A 22,035-nucleotide genomic window follows, 5' to 3' on the forward strand; every position below is an offset into this window, starting at 1 on the left:
TTATCTATAAACCATATGGAAAGGAGAGTAAAACAAATAAAGGAATAAATGAAAGGAAGAGTTTGGAAAAATAAATGAATCCTGAAAGGAGAAATGGCAAGAATGTTCTTTTATATGAAGAAACAGTTTGGACAAGGCTGCTCATCTAGAGCAAACTACACTGTATGAAGGGACAAATGGAGGGCAATGCTAGGTGACCCAGAGAGGAAAGGCAGCTATTTGGTCATAGAGAAGTCAACTTTTCTCTTCACTTCCTTATTACTACTTCATAGTGCACTTGTTATAAAAGATATATTTTTAAAAAATGGCTTAATCATAAGTGCCCAGTGTGCTTAATACTTCAAAGTGTGCTGGTTTAATTTCTTCTGGTGTTTCTGTGTTGTTATAAACTACTCATTGTCTGAGAAATTCCAGACAAAAGAAATCTGCAGCCTAACAAGCCATGTGACTTTTTAAATTTTGTTGGTTATAAACAATTCCCAAACTGTTGCATTTGAAATTTAATACTTTTGCAGTCTTTGAGGGACAGAACTGCAGTGTTCTTGAATCAGAATTTCACACCTTCACAGCTTTGTTTTCTGAAGTCAGAGTAGCGCGGGTCATTCAGTTCTGCAAGAAGTTCTGTAACACCAGATACAGAGTGTTTGGAAGAGTTCTCCAAAGTGAAAGACATCCTAAATATCTATTTCTATATGTAAAATTACAACAGTGAATCCAACAAGAATAATTTTTCCTTCTGTTGAAGGCAGCTTCCATTGTGTAGACAGATGTGTTCTCAGTTACAATAATAATTTTTAACAGTATTTGCATTGAAGGTATTTCAAGTTAGAGCACTGAGCTCAAAAGATAAAGGAAGGAAGGGAGAATGACTGGATGCTGTGGGACTGCAGTCAGTTTCATCAGCAGCATGGTTTTTGGTAGCTTAAGGAGATGGGTGTATTTTTGCCTTATCTTCCTGGGAATCTATTTTATCTGTTACACTGGCATTTTCTTTTATCTGGTGCATGATGAATCAGATCAGGGAACTGATTTGACAGAAGCTGTCTGATCTGGTTCACTGGTGAAAGGGAGAAGGGCAGAAACAGTTGTGTATGGAAGGCAGTGTTGCTCTTTATAGCAGTGGTGTAGGTTTCTGCTGGATTAAATTTGTGGAATTCAGCACCACAGATTCTCTCCTGTAAATCTTGCTTCATCTAGAGGAAGATACCTAACCTAGGAAAGCAACACAAATCTGATGTTATTGACACTATTCCCACACACTTTTGCTATATTTATTAATGATTGTTGTGCATATTACTTGTAAAAACAATGCAGAAAATGAATACATTACACAAAGCCTCTAATACAAACCTGGTGCTTTTTAAGCACATCAGTGTCAGGGTAGGAAAAAATTCTGTTGCATGTGCCAGGTTGTCAACAGAAGAGCTTTTTAGATCGCTTAGTAGAGATTTTGTGCAGAAGAACGATAGTTACTTTACTTTCTGGTGTGTGCTGCAGATGGAGGTGAGAATTCTACGGTGTATTTGTGCTCTGACAACGGTTTGGCAGGCAGTGTGAAAATGTTAAGGAATACAAGAAACTTACTTTTGTAGGTTATGTATCCTTTCACGTGTTCAGTGGATGGGGTAACCTACTTAAATCTTCGCTGTCATTAAATGTTTTTATCGGGTTTAAGTCATTGAGACTCCAGTTGAAAATTTATACCTGGTTTGATGCAAAGCTGAACAGAGAAAGTGTTGTTCTACCAAGCAAAGCATAGATGGGAACAATGACCTGAATTTTATTTTATTATTTTATTATTCCTAGAAGTGTTAGTGTTTTCTAACAATGGTACTGATATTATTTCAAATGAAAATGTGTTTACGTGGCAAGATTTGACATCATTTAGCACAGATGTGAAGAGGAATGTTTGATACTCTCTTAAGCATTCTATATCAAGCTCCTACAGGTTTGTGCAAAATAATTTTTTATTAACGATGCTAACTCTACTGCTGCCTACATTTTATGGGCATACATATTATATCATCAACACAAGTGCTAATTAAATACAATAAATCAATATGCAGTTGATAATAAATAATACTAAGCATCAAAATAATAGCATTTAATAATATTGAAGTATTAGAACAGTGATTTTCCTTTTTGAACAGTTGACCTATTTTCATCAATCCAACATCTGCTTCCATGGCAACATAGTTTGAACCTGGAGCAGAATCATGAAACTCCCCTCTTTTACTTATGGATGCGTGCTAAGTGAGTGAAGCGAGTGCAGTTTTCAAACAAAGAAGTAGATACATGTTCTTAAAGTTGGAAACAGTAGGCCCTTATTATCATTCTTCTAGAAGAGTTAAGTCACATAGTTGGGTTAGTTCTTCAGGCTTTACCATAGGTACGTATTTTCTTTGTGAACCACCTGTGCAAAGTAAGAAGCAAGGTTAAAAACAAGGTATAACATCAATTCAGCAGCACTTTTGGTTTTTTTCTTTGAAAATGAATGTCATGGAGCTTTCTTCTTGGTAACTACTTAAAATTTATGAGTCTAAAATAGAAAGAAGAATGCTAATGAAACTGCTTTCAGGTCTGCTGTGAAAGCTGAGTTCCAGAAATCAGTTACATGTCCAACACTTAGCGATACAGTGGTTGTTTTTTGTTTTTGTTTTAAATGATCCACCAATAGGAGTGTTTGGAAACAGTGTCCGTAAAATATTTATACCAATTTATCCTAAACTCCCATAGTCACTCATTTTGTATCCAGCACTCAAATGGTAAACTTTTATATGGAAGTGAATGCAGTTGGGATGTTCCACATCACACATGAATTTGGATCACAGAGAGGCATTTGTGGATGAGTTTGGAAATGCTTAAGAGTAACAGAGGGCTATATTGATAGCTGTAATATAAAATCTGACCTTATAGTTTACAAATAAGATTTTAGGAAGAATATAATTACTTCTGGTGTAGATAAAAATGAGTACCGTAGTGTAAGGATAGAGCTAGGGCATTTGTAGCAAACATGGCTTAATAAACGTTTGGGCCATAGGGATTTGATTTTGTAGAGTCTCCTTCTGTGGAGATATTCAAGACCTGTCTGGATGCCTACCTCTATGGCTTACTGCAGGGTACCTGCCTTTGCAGGGAGTTGGACTCGATGGCCTCTTTAGCTCCCTTCCAACCCCTGTGATTCTGTGAAAGCTGATTTTTAAAAAGTTATTTGTTTATTTATTGTTTTTAAGAAACTGCACTGCATGACATATTTTTTTTTAGAAATAAATTATGTGAATAGCATTATGGCAGGTTGTGACATGGTTCTGTGTTGGAGCCTTCCAGACATGTGAAGCAAATAGCTTCTTTTTGTGGGGGCTTCAGGAGGTTGGGATTCAGCAGCTGTGTAAAATGGCCAACTTCATATAGTAAAGAAATAGGAAGAGAAGTGGAGAGAAATGTGCCGCACTGGTGTGTGTACAGATCTGTTATCTGTTGACATGAGTGGAATTCTAACAGTGCAATGGTCAAGCGAAACAGCTGTGCTTTTTTTTTTCTAAATCATTTCTATGTTTGTGACAGATTCTAGTTTAAAATATGGGAGCTGTAGTGTCACAGAGGGAATCACGTAGTGATCTGATTGGAAGGTACCTCTGAGGGTTGTTTGGCGCAAGGTTCTGATGAAAGCAGGAACCTAGATGAGGTAACTAAGCTAAAACTTGAATGTTTCCTGTGAGGGAAAGTCCGTACTTATCTGGAAACCTCTTCCAATATTTGATTGTTCTTATGGAAAATGTTTTTTTCTTATAGCAAAACAAAAACCCTCTGAAGCAGCTTGTGGCCCATGGCTTCTTGTGTTTTTACTGCACACCCCTGTGAAGAGAGCAGCTCCACCTTCTCTAAAACTACCTGATAGGTGTAGGGGAAGACTGTAGTTAGATCCTCCCTCCCACCCAAAGCCTGCTCTTTTCTAAGTTTAGCAAAGCCAGTTCCTTCATCCTTCATGCGTTGGGTTCTTCAGCCCTGTAAGCTTGGTGGCCCTCCTCTTGGCTTCCTCCGGACTTTCAGTGGCTTTGTTTGTGCTCATCTCCTTGGAACTTGCTGTCAGTTGCAGTGGGTGTTCTTTCTTTGTCCCCAGTGCATTCGCTCTTTAATTAGAGAAAATTAATGATCAATTTTGAAGACCTACGGACAACGCTTAGCTTTCTTACTGCTGAAACTTTTCAGCAATAGTCTTCAGATATTTGCTTATCCATCTGCTTCTGCTTTCCTGTGGCAGCATAGCCTTTTCAGACTGGTAATGCGTATTTGCATGCATATGTGTATGCTGCTTGAGGGTGTTTCATTTGTAATGTCAAGTTGGAATACTGCTACTTCATTTGCAGCCTGAGTAGTTTGTCAGTTTTCAGGTACAAATACCAGTTCTCTTTACTGATAAGTATTTGATGTGTGGGTTAAATTAATTTCTGACTGACAGTTTGATTTGATGTAAAGAAGTTAACTGTAGAAAGAATGATTATCCCTGATGAATAAATATTGATTGGAAAGCTGTATATGTGGTTCTTTTTCTGAAATGTTTAATTATAAGATATAAACCTTACTGATAGCTTTACAGATCTCTTTTAGGAAAGTACTTAGTAAGTGTACTCATCCGACGTTTTGTTCTAGTAACACAGGTATTCTAACCAGCACCCATCTGTGCCTGCTATTGTGATGAAAATAGGAAGATGTAGGAAGACTAATGGAAAAATGCACTTTATATAAATTATTAAATTATTTGGTTTATTGACATGTACATATGTAAAATAATTCTGTGCTGTTACCAATTCTGCATGCTAAAAAAGGTTAATCCAAGCCACTGGTGATTTCAATTAATATATTGTTTCCATCTGAGAATTCCTCAGCAGCAAACATCTTAGTGTGCATAGGAGATCAAATCTAAAAGCATTCTTTAAGAAAAGAAAATGTGCTTTCATTTTTAATAGTTTACAAAATGGTCATTTGATTATTGTATTTTATATTAGACTTACAGGTAAGCCACTGCAAGTCGATTTATTCATAGATGTGCAATTCTGAGCCATAAAAATAGCTTTTTGATGTTTAAATTTCGAGCTGAAACCATGTGGAAAGTTACTGGAAGATGCAGAGTAGCATTGGTTAAAAACAACAGCTGGGAGTTTCTGAAGGTTTCTGCAGTATAAAAATGAAGTGTACTGATCCTTCAGCTTACTTGACAACATTTGAAGACTAAAAATAAACTCAAATTTTGGTGTGCTCTTTGGTTCTATAAATTGTGCTTTTCAAGAGGTTGTTGGAATTGTAGGTTTAGTTTGAAAGTGAAGATGTCAGGTATTTTAGATATGTTAATATTCTATTAAGAGGGGAACAGATTGCTTCTCAGGTTTTTTTTCACCTCAGTGGAAGGTTCAACTTCTCAAGGAAGAAAGATTTATAGATTTGTCTATTTAAAATTCTATAAAATGCCTACTGCTGAACCAAATTCCTGCAACCATATCAATGAGGTAAAAAAAAAATGACAATTTTGCAGGCTGTACATGTACAAAATGTTTTTAGTTCCAAAATCAAACTTTATCACAGTTCTTTTTATTGCCATCTTGTGTAGCTTTTGTTGTTGTTGCATTGGAGGTTTTTGTTTGTTTGTTTTCAATTAATGGCAAAATAAATGAAAGTAAACATGAATAAAGTTCTTAGACCTACGTGAGTTTGTAGGTGCTGGTTATATTTCCTAGCATTCTAGTATTATCTAGAACTGAAAATGCATATTAACATCTATTTATTCTTAAAAGGTCCATTGCTTTTTGAAATGTGTATTTATTTATTTATTTATTTATTTAAGAAAAAACTGATTTTTTTCCAAAAGATTGCTCATGCAGTATGTGCAGAAAATAGCGAAGCTGGGTCAGATCATTGATTTATCTAGGCCAAATTGCAACAGAGGACAAAGGAAGGTTGTATTCGTACAGCTAAGTATGTAGGCATGTTTCCTCGGAATTACTTCCCACACTTTGTTGATTTATGGTGTGAACCTTCTTAAGGTTTTCTCATGACTGAAGATGACGTGGCCAGACCTGGTATGGAAGCGTGCAGTGCATTTATACAATGGCGTTTCCTTTTTTTCAAAGGAACTTGAGTTATTTTATAGTTAAAAGCCAGTTAATTTCGACAGGGACTGTTAATATATCCTACCTTTATAAGTCATTGCCATGTATGTAGGTTCTACCTTGGATTTTTCTAGCTTTTCTCTGCTCTCTTTTTTTTTTTCAGTTGTTTTTCCATGTAAGGTCTTGTAATTCTAAATTAGATGCTGCCAGTGTGGGTGTGACGTGATGGTAGAGGTTGAGAAATCAGTGCCATAGGATGTACTCTAAGAACACCTCTTAGGAGAGGCAACAGTAGCAAAACAAGAATCCTCTTCTCTTGCTGTCAGCCAGGTGGGAGCACCAACAGGGGGCTGCAAAAGGTATGAGGTGCTACTCAGCTAAAAGGCATGAAATGTCCAGAAGGATCACAGCAACATTTTAACACGTGTGGGGATTCCTTCTCTAATTTCAGCAGGCATTCAGTCTTCTGGAATTGTGCTTCCTCATGAATTTAACATCATTTGGTAGTTCATACTGTAATTTTAAGCCATACCTATTATAGAAAGGCTGACTGAAGAACATACTTTGGGAAGTCTTCCAGAAAGAATGCGTATTCCTTCATTATGCTAACAATGCTTCAGAGGCATCAACCTGGAAAACTAACAGGAAAAGACTGAGTAGGAATATATTTTTCCTTTCCTCCTGGGATTGTGTACAGTTGCCAAAATAAGGCGACTTCAAAAGGCAGTATGAATAGAGAACAGATCTTTGGAGACAATTACAAGACATTTTAAAGAGCTCCTAAGAATCAGACATTCAGATCTCTTTAAAACCCACTTAAATTAATATTGCCCACAAAGAAGTTTCCTTTCATGTGTAAATGTTTTTTTTTCAGCTCAAGCCTGGTGGGGATGTATGGCTTCCTGGCTTGCAGTTGGGACTGTCAAACAAAAGACAAGTTAATACCTATTAATATTTGTTGTTTACCTTCCACTTGATTGTTTATGAATTACTTAATGACAAAATGGAGTATGAACATTCAGAGCCACTTGGCTTTACAGCTGTCCCAGAGGTTGGCTTAGTATTTCATGAAACTGAATTGTTTTGTAAATGATGTATTAATTGATTCAGTTAAACTATTTAAATAACTTTTTGCAAATGTGATATTCATAACTGTCAGAAAAAGCCTGGTAGAGGCATCTGCTGGAGAGTACTTACAGCTATAGGATCTAGAAACTGTATTCCCATACGTCTGTGATGCAGTTTGCAACAGCATTTTTTAGGTATTATTTTTGTTACAAGCCTTCCCTTTCTAGGAATTATGATGCTCTTCCCATTTCCAAAGTTTTGTGTAACTCTTTTGTCTAAGGAGGCTCTTAGTTTAAAATAAAGAAAGAAATAAAAGAAGCTCTGTGGACCATTTGAGGATAAATCCCATTTATCATTTGTATCTTCAAGATTACTGAGAGTGAAAATGAAGGACTCAGAGCAGGTAGAGGAATCCCAAGGTAGAAAATGCAGGTTTTGCAGCTGTAATTGCAGAAGAAATAGAGAACAGAAACTGAATAGGAATGTCTCCAGATGGCAGGAGAAATCCAGTCATCCTTATGTTGGAGCCTCTGTATTGTCTGTTAGATACAGACATCTCTCTTCAGAGAGTCTTTGGTGATGTGATACTTTGGCTTGTATATTTTCCATCTAGAAACTTATGGAATAATTTGCTTTTATGCATTATTTTCTACAATAACTACTAGCAGAGTGTTAAGAGCTACTTTAGTATTAGTTTTACTGGCTTTGTTACACAGCTGCTCAGTACAGTAAATGTAATTAGTCATTTATTGGAAAAATGCAGCAGAAGTTATCCAATCTCTTCCAATCTCTTACTAAAAATGTGCTAAATCAGTTGCTGTATTTTTCCCCACACCTCAAAAGTAGTTCAAAAGCATCATTTGCTTTTTTAAACTGTAGTTGTGTTAAAAAGAAATAAAATACAAATCTCTTTCATTGGGTAGGTTGGTTTTGTTATGGTTGGTCTGCTGTTTGCTGGGTTTCTCTTAAGTGCTGAGAACCACCTGACAGGGTTAACTGAAACCTGATTCTGGAACTTAATTTCTGTAAGACAGTGCAGCACTGGACTGAGAAGCTGTTGTATACAGACTTTTAAAAATATTCTCTATGCAAATGTTTCATTGAATGCAGACTGAAGTTGCTCGTGAGTCATGGTGTAAGGTAAATGTCAGAAGAAGTGGGGTTTAATTACTTTATTTTTGCACTGAGCCTTTATTTTATGCTGGAAGGAAGTGTCAATCCAGAATATCACTCTTCTGATCAGAAGGTAGTGGTGTGATGTGTAAAATTTCAGAGGGATTTTTCATTAACTGTGGCAGTGTGCAAGGAGCCTGGTATGCTGCTGCTTTCTATGCCAGTGCCTTGAATGGTGCTTTTGATGTCATGAGAGACTGCTAATGTGTGCCTGTAATCGGCTGAATTCCTACAAAGGAGATTCAGTTAGAAGCTGCTGAGAATTCATAACCATAGTATGTTTGATCAAGGTTAGTTTTAGTCAGAGGATTTGTCATAAGATATAGAGTGTGTATGACTGTGGGTGTGTTATGGGGATTACAGATAAACCAATATCAAACATGAGGGTGTCTGTTATTCAACCTGAAATGTTATCTTACACTGTTTGCAGTACTTGAGCTTATCTGCATCTCAGTTTTTTGATTGGGAGTTCATAACCGTTGCAAATTATTTTGTGTGTTTCAAGATTAGGTGAAAAGGGAATAAAGGTCATTAAAATAAATGTTTAATTTTTTACAATTATATATTATGAAGTTACTGATCTCAGATATTTTCTTGTTTTTCTAGCTTCTTAAAAGCTTCATTTTTTAATAAAAGTTGTCTGTACCAGAAGTAGTTGGTAACAGATAAAGCATTAATGCATCCTGAAGAGCAGTAAGTTGGAAAAGTTGAGGTATTAGTTTAATATAACACTGGTTGCATTTGGCAGTTCTGCTTTGTTTCCTATGAGATTGTAGAAGCTACAGGGGGCAAGCAAGAGAAATAGAGAAATAATGATGTCTTTCCAGTGGTTTTCATGCCAATTTAAGTAACTAATTTGGGTAACTAAAGTACCTAAAGTAACTAAGTAACTAAAATACCTGTTATATTCTTATTATTCCTATAAAACATACTACAGTGTGTTTATAGGGAAGATTTGAGGATTAACATTCCTTACATATGAGGAAAGAATCCAGTACATAGCTTATAAAGTGTTTCTGTAAGTGCTTTGATTTCTCTCTATGTTATTGCAAGAGACTAAAATGACTTTAAGTTCTGTTTGCAAACTGTTCTTACAGAGTCAGAAGTACATCAGGTAGTAAAAATGGTATGTGGCCCTATTCCTCCTCGCGAAGATTGCAGATTGAAAAGTGGCACTGGTATCATTATGTTAATGAATTCATTAATTGGTCTTCCTAAGGTTGGGTATGTCATAAAGTACAAGTGGGTCTGCCTTTTTATGACTTTGGGTTTGGCTTAAATGCATAGCTTGAAACCCCACATAGCACAAAATGTAACTGCTGATTTCCTAGATAGCAGTGACTGCATTTCTCTGACTGCTGCGTGGTCTTTTTATTGGTGTAGTTGAAATCACAAGTTCTGAATGTGCTGTCAGTTGAGCTTTGTACCATTCTATCTGCAAATCTCCTCCCCTCCCTCCTTCTGGCCCTGTTTCTGGAGGTGGAGTGAGTAACATTAATGGCAAGCTGCTTTTCTCTGTCCCCTTCGTGGTCATAGATTAATCTCTGAGTTACTCAGTTTAAATAAAATAATAATGAAAATAATAAAACGAGTACAGCAGTGAGTCGAAAGCTGTATGTTGTAAAACGTGTTCTGAAGTGCCAATGTACATACAACTGTATGACACATTTCTCAAATGTTAGCCAGAGAAGCTATTTACTAGAATTGCCTTTCTAATACAAATACTGAAGAAAAAGGAAAAGAGATTGCATCTTCCTTTGCAGTGTCACATTGTATTAAGAACTGCAGCTGTATCATTGCTCAGCTTGCCTCTGAAAACGTCTGAGCTGCAGCGATGCAATAAGAGATAGGTGCATCATCTTAGAAGCTATAAAGTGATACAGATACTTCTTTTGATCCCACAAAGTAATTGTGACTAATACGTAAAAAGTTACATTGTGTTGTTGGTTTTTTGTTGGTTTTTTTGGTTTTTTTTTTTTTTTTTTTAAGTTTGGTAGAAGACTTGCAACTTTCCTACCTCTCTTTCAAACAAAAGAAGCCTCCTGACCTATCATTTTTCATTAGAACATTGTCTAGAGATTTTGCCATGGTACGGTAACATTAATGCAGTTCTGCTGGTGCAGCCATGTTCTTATGCATATATAATATGCAACATGCAGCGATAGGTTAGATTATTTTTGTCATAAAGTCAAGATTTAATATGAATGTATCTTTTAAATTCCTTGTGCCTATTACCATCTATAGCTAAAAGTATCCTTTGTCATATGTACCTTTGTAATGTGCTTCACATTGCAGAATTGTAGCTACATCTGGAAAATCAGTGTTGACACTGTGAAGAGTCTGAGAGGACTACCCAGTGTTTGGGTTTCTGCCTCAGGCCCAGGTCGTCTCTGTCAAGATGGGACTCAAGTGTACAACATTCTATTTCTGCTCCTGTACACTCTATTTTTCATCAGAAAACTGTGTTTTCTCTATGATAAACAATTAGTGTTATATCAAGACAAGTCTGTGTTAAAATGTGTGCATGAAAGGTAGAAATGACACAGAATGTTTATGTAGGCTAGACAGCTAATTACTTGGTTCTTGTGTTGCCAGAATTTTGTTGGCATTTCTGAAGAAGTGTTCATTTTATATTCTACTTGATAGACTGAGGGTGAGCCAGTTTCCTGTGGTGACCTCTGCTCAAAACAGGAAGATTGGAGGTGTTTTCTTAGTTAAGGAGTGTTTTGTGAAGGGTGGCAAGTTAACTTTTCCAGCATTGTCTCCTTCATTCTAGCAGCATATGAGATTGCAAAAGCACCAAGGTGCTGTCAGTGAGCTGTTGAGTCATTAAAAATAAAGCAAAATCTCTAAATGTGGCCAAACACGAGATACTCTATTGCATTAGAACTGCTGTGTATGTACAAATGTGTACCAATTCAGAATGACTGAACTATGAAAAGAAATTGTGATGAGCTATCAATTTTAAAAGCTGTTCTTTTTGCGTGTACAATTCCTTTGGACCATTGTTGGCAGAACAGCAATTTGCTGGATTGCTGCATTAAAGGAAGAAGGCAAGTATGTGAATCGGAGGATTTTACCCATACTTGCTAATCTAAAGTTCAGATATTTTATAGTATACTAGTCTTCTGTGGCGACATATTTAAGAGTGTTTGGCAGTTTCAGGTCTGGTAATATTTGAAGTGTATTTGCTATTTGAGATCAAATTTCTGATGCCTAGGCAGCATTTTACCAATCCAAATGTAAATCACTGCCACAAACACAGGCCAGAGTTGGTGGTGTTTCTGTTTTCAAGTCGCTGTCTAGAGTTTAAAACGGGAGTAAGTAAGTATACATAAGGAAGAGCAAGAAAACCCAATGGCTTAGAATGAGAAGAAAATGAACGTTCACTTTTGGAGTGATTTTGGTACTCAGAGGGTTGTGATTAAATGCCAGTGTGATGGAGTTCGTTATCTGTGCATATGCCTAAAATATTCTTAAAATCTGTAGAATTCTGTGATGTGGAAGATGTGAAATTACTTTTGTACCTTTGCTGACAGTCCTATTCTTTTCCTATTCTTTGTTGGTTATGTTTCTATCCCTGGATTTAACAACTAAGCCATGCGCTCAGGCTTGGGATAAAATAAGTTTATTAAGTTTATCGTCTTGAATGGATAACTTTCCAAAGGGCTGTGCAGGTATGCCTTTAGTGGCTGAACTCTAGTTAAGAGGGACTATGACAATAAGATTTTATCTTGGAGAAGAGGTGACTAGAAATTCTAAATACAGTAGTAGTAGTGGTTGTTTATTCAACCACTAGAGGTCTTATTTGTATAACAGTGAAAGGTGTTCTTGAGAAGCTTGCATTGGTACAGCTTTCTGGAGATCCCCGTGATCCAAGAAAAACAGAGAAGGCGTATAGAAATGTGACATCAAAGAAATAGATAACAGGCTCTGGAGTTAAGAATGTTCTGAACTAGGAACTTGATATTGCTGCTTCTTCTAGATTCAGAAAATGAAATACTATATCTTAATCTTCAGCTAGACATAGATGCTGATTATAGAATAAGACAAGACTGAAGGAAAAAAGTCTTTAGCCAAATTTGTTTTCAAAGAGTTTTGTCATTTATTTGAACTGTGTTTAAAGAACCTCTTTAACATAGCCATGCATTTTTGACATTGGTTGCGTTATTATTGTTTCTTTTTTTTTTTTTTTTTTTTTTTTTTGCTTCTTATCACAGATGAACTTTTATTCATCTTTACAGTCTGTGCTGGCAAGCAAGATACTTGCTTGGGAATCTGCTTAATACGGAATGTGCATCATTCGCAGGGCCTGTGAGAATCTCAGTGCAAATATCTTCTTTTTTCTGTTCACAGAGCCTGAATCATAAAGGCAGCATATAGCATTTCTTTTGGCACTTTCTAGGAGCCTTTCTTTTGTTTTTAAACATTATTTGGCAGTTACTTGGCTTGTCAGCACAGAATCTGTAGAGACAGCTTTCTTGAAAGCTGCTACTAGCTTAGGGTTTCACATGCATATGCTTTTAACTTTAACTTTTGCAAAAAGTTGGTCTGATTCTGTTCTTTTGTGTAGAGGTCCTGCAAATTTTGTTTAGTGAGTCTCAAAATGTGCAGATGTCATTCCACATCTTGAGCCTGTGATTAACCGGTATGGAATAATGTAGAAAACACGGCTTCACGTTTTCTCAGTTCTCTGTAGATAGAGTTTTAAAATAATTTTTGTATATTTTATTGGTTATATACCAAAGTTCTTGCTGCTGTAGTTATGCAGTGGGGAATCTAAAGGAAAGTTTGGTGTAAGAAGAAAAAAAATATATCACTTTTTAAAAAGCAAAACAACCTTCCTCGTTACTCCCACTGAAAATCACAGGGAAAAAAAAAAAAGAATAGTCATCGAATTTTTATTTCCATTTTGTTCATTGATATTTCTTTTTCGGAGGAAGCCATCTGTTTGGAGATCTAGCAGTCTGTACCACTACAGAATTGTATTTCTGTGCATGTAATACTCCTGCCATTTGGCACAGTGTCTTGCTATCGCAATGCTGTGACAAAACAAATGGTGGCATGTATCTCCTTTCAGCACTGTCTTGGCTTTTAATGGCTGTAGATTTGTTGGTGGTGTTTTGTTGTTTCTTTTCCCCATTTACTTGCATGAAGTGTAGAGAACAGTGACTTCTCTCACTGAGCATCTCTGACAGCTGTAAGACCCCCATGCCAAGTTCTGGTTCCCAAGCCTTGACCTCTTCTTTGGCTGCTTGTCTGGTCTCTTGGCTGGCTCCTCTGCTGGTTGCTGTGGCAGCTGCAGAATTGTCTGTGGAGCTGCAAAACTGGCTCATTCAGATTCTGCTTTATTGTTGGTGGTACTGCTTCTCTTAGCTTGGTGAGATCTGTATGTTTTAAATATATTTTGAGAATAAGAATTCTCAAAGCAGTCAAATTGCTGTGATACAAATACTGGTTTTTAATTTTCCTGCTTTAAATAGGTGTTTGGTTCTGCATTTCTTGGAAGTAAAAATACTCTGAACACAACGTGGCACAAAGAGCAGCAGTTTTTTCATCCCTGACATTTTTGCTTGGCACTAGCATTCTGGATGAAATGACAGTACGTTCATTGTATGAAATACTTCATCAATGCTGTAGATTGGGAACATAGCCGAATTGACATAAAAGGAATACACTGACTAATTTCAAGTCTAACATGTAGTGAATGTGCTACCAATTCATCCACATCAGTACTCAGATACAGCCTAATCTGCTTGGAGGAAGGCGTGGTAGAATTTTAAGAGGGAGGGGAGAAGGCACATGAATGCAGGCTGCAGGGCTAGGCAGCGTGGTTAAAATTTGGTTTAAGTGACTGAAATTTGTAAGAAGAAAACGAAGAACAATATTCTTTAAAATTCTTTCTTTTATCTCAGCAAAAAGTGAAATTTTAATGTCCAGCAAAATTGTCTGTTGAAATGTAGTATCTTTAAAGCCAGACTGAATGGTGAGAAAATAGAAATAAATGACTAATGACATTAGGATGAAATGGCCGTGACTTCAGTGAAACTGTAAAGCAGGGCCAAAATAAGCCTTCAGTGAAGATTACATGGTTGCACTTTGGCAGAGGATGGTGCAGGATTTTAAGAAAAGCTGCTGTAACTAGATAACCTCTCAGTATGTTTATCACAATGGCTGTGGTTCTGTTTCAGAGCGGAAGAGACAGTCGTAAATACCGAGTAGAGGAATGTAAACTGTTTCTGAGCATTTCAATTGAAAAGATGAGAGGGGAAAATGTTTTGACCCTAGCTGCTCACAACATATTAGAACATATGCATTCTTCCTCAAATCACTCCAAAATAGCTATGAAATAAACAAAAAGTGATTCAGAAGAGCCAGTCTCCCATCTTTCCAGAAGGAACTGAAAAGATATTCCTTCTATAAAGAATCATCAATGTATATATGACAGTCTGGGTACTGATGAGTTGGATTTGGGTAGTTCATATGCTCATGTGTTTTAGGGACTCGCAGCATTCTGAGATGGTCATTGGACTGATTGCATCTGTGAAGAGGTGTAAAATGTCAAATATTTCTGCCCTGGTGCTGCCTCACATCCCACAGTTTTAGTCTCCATTATTTGTGAGTCTGATTTGATATGTGAGGCGGGTTGCTCTCATCTTCTTGTCTGTGAGAAGAAAAGTGGCAGTGTATTGCTGTAATGATTTGTAGGAGAAAATGTAGAACAGCTGGGTAAGAATCCAAAGCAACCTTGGTCTGCAAAAATACTGCCTTAAAAAGAGGAATCACGTTCTGTTTACCAGGTTTTTCATTCCTGCACCATTTACTGACTCTACTGTATGCAGAGTTAATACTCCTTGCTCTTGTGAATTGGTGAGAGACAAAGTTTGTCATGTTCTCAACCTCAGTAGTTCAGGAGAAAGAATTTATTAAAAAAAACAACACACACACAAAAGTTCAAGGTTTAATGTATGTGTGTCATTTCAATACTTGGAGCTTTTCATAAGGAGGTATCTGGTACATAAATGTACTGCTGAAAGTTGGAGAAAGAAAGACAGGCTTTGATCTGGACCTATTTGGAATTACTAGAACAAATTAGCATATTGGTTAACAATTTGCTGTAATTTTTAAGACCTCTGTTAATTTTCTAAATTTCTCAAGAAGCATACTGTTATTTACACATGTAAATTAATTCCATAATGTAGCAGTTTTCCAAGTTTTACTACTTACAGTTTAAGCATTCATAACAAAATAAGAAAAAATAAGAAAAAATACGTAAATGGAAATGCTGAGGTTTTTGCTGTAAGTTGTAAAGTTTTATCTAGAACTAACTTACTGCTGCTGATTCATGTCTCCCAGTGAACATACAGTTTATCAAGACTTTGAGAGTTAAGTTCTGATGCACACGGATGTTTCTATTAGCCAGCTCTGAATGTATGTTCCCAAGTTAAAATTTCATCCAGACCCACCCCCAGATCCATAGTTCCAGACGTTCCCTTAATAACCTAAACATCGATCCACTGACTTCTAGAAACCTAATCTCTGCTTTTAGTCTCTGTTGGTGCGTACTTGAATGTAGGTTTCAGTTTATATTCTATTCTGCATATGCAGATGCAGCAGAAAACTGCCTTTATTTTGCACAGGAGAGGCCTTTTTAATGCTGAGTACCATAAATGCTGGGAGTTCTTTTTAAGATTTCTGTTATAACTGAGATATGAGGAGAATGCTACATTGCTTAAAGAATTTTCCTTTTCTCTCGCTTCTTCGTTCTGTTGTTATTGCCTCATGCTGCCTACCAGAGTTCATTGGCAACCAATTCTAAATTTCTAATTTCCTAATTTTATATACTTGCCATCCTTTTCTTCTGTTATTTGGTTGATTTGTTGTTGTTGTTTGGTTTTGTTTTTTGTCTGTTCTCAGTGAAATCCTATTAATGACTTATTTTTATCTGATAATTGTTTTTCCTGCTTGAGGGGGTCATGAATTGTAAATGGAGGTACTGATTTGCCTTGTCCATCCATGATGGTTTTGTTTCCTGATGAGCTGCTGTATTGTTTGGTAAAATGGTTTATTTTAGAACATTAGCTGCAGATACTTTGGGTCAACTGAATCGCAACTGAAGGAATAATTGCAAGGTAAAAAGCTTTCAGAATTTGATAATCACAAAGTGTGATAACTGATTGTAGTATATGGTGTTCTGTTCATACAGACAGAAGTTGGTTGCACCAAATCCAATGCCGTCTATTTATTTCAATGGAAATCACAACAGATGAAAAGAGTAAAATGATGGTATTTGATAGAGCAAATTCTCAGCTATAAAACAATAGTTCTGAACATAGCCACCACCATTAGCTATTGCACGTGGATGAGCTCAGTGAGATGTTGTTCATTTCTTTGTGTGACAGCTGTGCGTGGCTGCTCACAACATGGCTTGTCTTTTTCTTTCCATTGCTGAAATGTACCTTGCACCACCTCCCTGTGCTCACATCCACTGTTGCATCTCCATAAACATTGAGTGAGAATCAGTGAATGTCATTGGGCACCATTTTTTCCACATGGAGGAATTCAGTTCCACCCCATTGCTTCATCTGCACTACCATATCAGACACCATTCAGACTGCCCCTCTGCTGCCGTCTGTCACACAGCAACAGCATGTAATGGAATACTAGTGGGAAGGTTCAGCCTCTGCTGCCATACCACCAACATCCACCTCTGATGTCGTGGGCCAATGTAATAAAGCAGGAGGCATTACTTTCAGAGCAGTCCTCATACTGAACAGGATGTGTATTTTTATACAAAAGATATTTAAATGAAATACATACTGAAATTGGTTTAAACCATAATCACTAATTCTTGATTTGTGAGTTGGAGAACTGAACCTGAGGAATGGCATTGTTTATAGCAGAGCAAAGCATTAGTCTAATATCTGTGGAATAAAAATGGGGAATTGAAATTCCTTGTTCACCTCACTGATGTAAGAGAAGTGTAAATACCTTGCTTGGAATTTGGTCAGCTTTCTATAGCTAATGCTACTTCTTCCTATAGGTTGGAACTTTGGCCAAAGGCGATCATTATTTCCAATGTGTAACTCATGCTCACTTCCACCAGCGATAAGTCTATAGGCTGAACTAGTTTTTCTGGACCCTTCCATTCCATAGTCAGAGGCAGCATTGCTTCTTACTGGTTGTGAGAGTATTTCTATATCTGTGTCAGTCAAGATGAGTTACTGTAAGTTACATATATTTGCTTATCTAACTTGAAATCAAGGGCGTATGACTTTCAGATTCTGTACAGGTTGTCTTGGAATAACTAACATGAAGATATCCTAGCACTCCTGGGAAATTACTGTAAGGAAAAGCTCAGAAAAAGGCAGTGCTGAAATACTTGGAAAATGTGTAGTGATCATCTACTGAAGCGCTATGCAGAGCGTGACCCAGGTGATTTGTGTTACATTAATGACTGTAAGAGTTGTGGCACAGAAACAATGTAGTGAATTTACCTAGCTGTTGTATCCTCTAATTTAAATCCTGAGAATAGAAGTTTGCTGTCACATGGAAATAATTTATTACAGTGCCCTTTAATTCATAATACTATTTTGAAAGTTTATTTGCACCAGATGCTCCTGTCCAAGCAATTTGGCAATGTATTTATTGGAGATGCAATTTGATCATGCATTTGAATTTAAACCTCCATCACAGAACTAGTTATTTCACATATTGGGTCAAATTCACGTTTGATCACTGAAGTGCTCTGTACCCTGAAGTACTGTGATTTTACTGTTGATAAAAATGTTTGTGAAAAGATATGCAGATTGAAAAGGATCATTTTTGTGATGAACTACAAAAAAAAACCTGTCAATGCTGCATCTTAATGAATTGTCAGCCTATTTTACCCTGATTGAAAGGCTTTTCTTTCTTTTTTGTTTAAAATTGAAAGAATTATGTTAAAACTTGAGCTAATCCAGTTGTGTAACAGTAATGGATACTATTCCAAAGTGCTGTACTAATGTTAGTTTGTTTAAACTGCAAGAAACATCCATGAGCTGGATGTATGGATTGTCAAGCTGATGGTTAAGTAGCCAAGGCTAATAAAAAAGGGAGGTGCTATGTTTACATCTTGTTAGCAAGGAGAAGTGTAGCAAATGGGACTGAGGAGACACTTCATGGGGAAGAGGTCCATATATGAGTTATCTCCCTAAGATACAAATTGGAAGCAATATTTGATCTGTAGTTTTGTTCTTTGATTTCCTGACTGTGTTTATTCCCTAGATTTTCTTGTACTTGGTATTTTCTAACATACTAATGCAAATCCATTACTGCATTCAGCACTGTTTTGCTGAGTGATGATTGCCTGTGCAATCACAGGAGAAAAGAGGTAGTGCATTCTCATTAGCAGCGTGTTCTGTTTTGGGTACTGGGGGGTAACTCACAAGAAGCTTTTTTTAAACAACTCTTTCAAGTTCCAGTTTGTCATTTTACACTGATGGCTCCTCATGTTTATCTTCCCACATAAAAAAACAAGTCAGGTTTTGTTTGAATGGGACATTTCACATCTTCTGTAAAATACATTGTTGCGTATGTTATTTTGTTGTAGCAATTTGTTCTTTAACCATGTCTCTCTTTTTGAGGCACTCAATTCTTCCTGGAGCACTTTTGTTTCTTACTCAATAACCTTGTGCCCTTTGAACTGAGTTCTTTGTTAGCTATCTTGGCTTTGTCTTACAGGGTTCATTAGGGTACATCCAGGAATACATCGTTATCATCACTGGCAGTGTTGTACTGCACAGGATTGTTCGTCATCTTTGCTCAAAAGGTGGCTGTTTTTGTCTTTCATCTAGAATTATCTCGTAGCTCTTTTTCCAGAATAACCTTGAAATCCAGGAGGTATGAAAATACATAGTTAAGTGGCTTTTAATTTTACATGAAGAATGTCAACAGTTCAAAGAACCTTAAAATTGTGATTATAAAATTAAAAAACATGTAACTTTGTTAAAATTCTTTGTTTTAAATAGCACTGTTCTATATTAAATAAATTCCAATGTTATTTACATCTTTGGCTGCGAAAAGAATCTTAAAATGAGGGAGAAACAAAGTTTGTCTGGACAGATGCCATTACGTGAAAATTTATAGCTCTTTCCTCTTTTGCTCTGGTTTGTTTCTGCTTTCTAATCTGAGGAAGCTGGATTGATATCACTGTGATGATGCAGTCCGTTAATTATACCAGCATGCTGCATGGATCAAGAATCTAACAGGCCTCAAAAGCAACATAAAAGCATCTGCAAGAAATTATGTTGGAATAACCCTGGCTGTTTGAATTCATACTTTATCCCGTATTAGTGTCACTTCATGATTAGACAAGCACTTAACATTTATAATATGCATTTTGTTATTTGGGAAGTTGCCCTTTCTCCCTGCTGAATTGCCAGGGTATTCAGAGCTCAAAACAGTTTCTTCCTGTTTATTGTTAATTGTTAAATTCTGTCTGCATTTGCATTTTAGCCACGTTCAGCTACTAGGTTTTTGGTTTAGAAGTTCCTTAGTATTGGTGGTGGTGGGAGAGTGTGTGTGTGGATTTTAGTCCAGGTCGGTGGAAAATGTATTTGATAAAGGATAATCTTATGGAGTGTTTTCTGTCAGCACTAAATGAAGGAAAAAAACCTCAAACACATTGAAACGGAGAACTTCTGAATGTTTCTGGAAACTGGCTTCAGTTGTAGAGTTTTTGAAAAACAAAGGCAAATTCATCCATGTTTTCTTTTTTTGCCCCCCTTTTCCCCCCCAGACATAATTTGCATTCCTGCCCACAGATGTTTCCCTAGTGACAGGATGTTTGGAATGCAAACAATAAACTCAATGACATTTGACGTAAAATAGTTTTAACAGGTAGATATTTATTGTCAGCAATGACATAAGTGTGGCTCTGGAATAAGGAAAATAATGACTTTGGTCATTGAAGAAGGATGAGTCTGTAATGGCTTGAAATCAGAGTCATCAGAGCCCTTCAGCAGAGTTTTTCAGCTGATATTGAAAAACTTTTTGAATAGACCAAAACCTGTCTTACTGCTGTGTAGACGCATACTGGTTTGCAATGCAAAAAAAAACTTGGCTGCTGCCCCTTTGAATAGATAACGCATTTTAAGTGCAGAAACATGCTTAAGTCATACATGAAGGTAAATAGTCATCCTGTGCACATCACCATATTATCCCAGCAGCTCGGAGATTCCCTAACCACAAGTGGTCTGACAGGCCAGCGTTCTGGGTCATTTTCCCTTTGCAGGCGTGCTTTCTCATGTTTATTAAAGGTATGTGGAAAAATGTATGATGATGAGTTTAGAACTTGGTACAGGGGAATAAATGTATTCCTTCTCATTATCTGATATGTAGTCATGATAAATGATAATGTTCTTTTGAATGCTTTTATAATGCAGCTGAGATGCTATTTTGGATTCCCAACTGTGGGAAGCAAACTTTGGAAAATATTACATAAGCAGACGGGATGTCATTTGCTCTCCTTTTCCTCTGCTTGACACTGAACTGACTCTGTAAGTCTCCTGTGTATTCTCAGAAGAGTTTTGAGCCAAATATTTCAATATTTATATCACATGCAAGCAAACAAAAACAGAACAGGCAAAACAACAGAGCCAGGAACCCCAATGGGTTTAATTTAGTTGCTCTCTTCCTCTGCAGTTCAGGTTTAATATATTCATGTATTTAAGCATAGATTAGTCTTTTTATCTTAACATCTAGAAGATATTTTGAGAACTAAATTGTTGTGCAAGCTCATCTTTTTTTTGAAGGAAGCTAGTGATGAAGCAGAAATGCTAGCTTTAATCGGTACTGTCAAAGCTCTTTTGCAATAGTTGCTTAGAGGTAATATGTATTTTTTGAGTTAGTTAGGGTGAGTCCCATGGCGAGGGATGTTCATCTACATATAGAGTAAATTTAATGGTTTGAAAAAAAAAAAAAAAAGGTCTTTTGATCAACGGATTTTTTTTTTTTTTTTTGTCCATTTCCCTCGAGTGGTGCTGCACAGTGGTCAGGTCTCAAGGAATAATTTATATATGTTTTCAGTTACGTTTTTCAAATTGTTTTATGGACAAGAACACAAATCCAAAGATGCAGATGCAGCCTGTGGCATGAGAAGCTGCGAAGCACCAGTTTGCTTGGAGGTATGCTGGGGGAAACTATCGTCACCTACTTGTCTCTGTTTCCTCATTGTAAAGGCAGGACATTGGATGTTTATACGTACTGTTCTGAAGTAACACAACAGCATTTATTTTCATAATCTTCTGAAAGCTCTAACGTTCTTTAATTTCAAAACCCCTGTGAAGTGGGCAGGGCAGAGGAGGAAGGGCTGTGTGGAGGAGACTCAGAAGGTGAGAGAAGAGATGAGGATTTCTGGGTAGTGTGCAGCCTGACACTGCTGCCAGCACAACTGTCTCCAGAGTGCTTTGGGTTAAGCAGGGCAGGTGTTTGTTTTGTTTTTGCTGAAGGGAAAACAGAAAAGTTCATCTCTTGTAGAGAATGCAGTCAAAGCTCTGAGTATAGAGCGTGGATTTTGGGAAAGTCTAGATGCTGGTACAAAGCATGTGATGAGGAGGGGAAAGTAACACAATCAGAACCATCTGAATAGAGGTGAAAGAGGCTTCTGAGTTCTCTGAGTTCTCTCTGGAAGGGCTGGGATGGTTGGGGG

At 36.9% G+C, this 22,035-nt stretch overlaps 1 protein-coding gene across 5 annotated transcripts in view; it reads left to right on the plus strand.

Moving 5' to 3' along the window:
• The window catches only part of ANO10 (anoctamin 10), a 126,555-nt gene that overhangs the window by 18,650 nt on the left and 85,870 nt on the right, over positions 1-22,035 (plus strand). The window contains exon 12 of one of the 5 annotated variants that reach the window (XM_048951884.1): positions 17,627-17,671. The exons of the other annotated variants lie outside the window; for them this stretch is intronic. Within the exon in view, the coding sequence (XP_048807841.1) occupies positions 17,627-17,656 (30 nt within the window). The 3' untranslated portion in view covers positions 17,657-17,671. Of the gene's footprint in view, positions 1-17,626; positions 17,672-22,035 lie in introns of those variants that run through there. 5 annotated transcript variants of the gene reach the window in all.

The sequence above is a fragment of the Lagopus muta genome, chromosome 7 (assembly GCF_023343835.1).
Source record: "Lagopus muta isolate bLagMut1 chromosome 7, bLagMut1 primary, whole genome shotgun sequence".
In the NCBI taxonomy this organism is placed as follows: Eukaryota; Metazoa; Chordata; class Aves; order Galliformes; family Phasianidae; genus Lagopus; species Lagopus muta.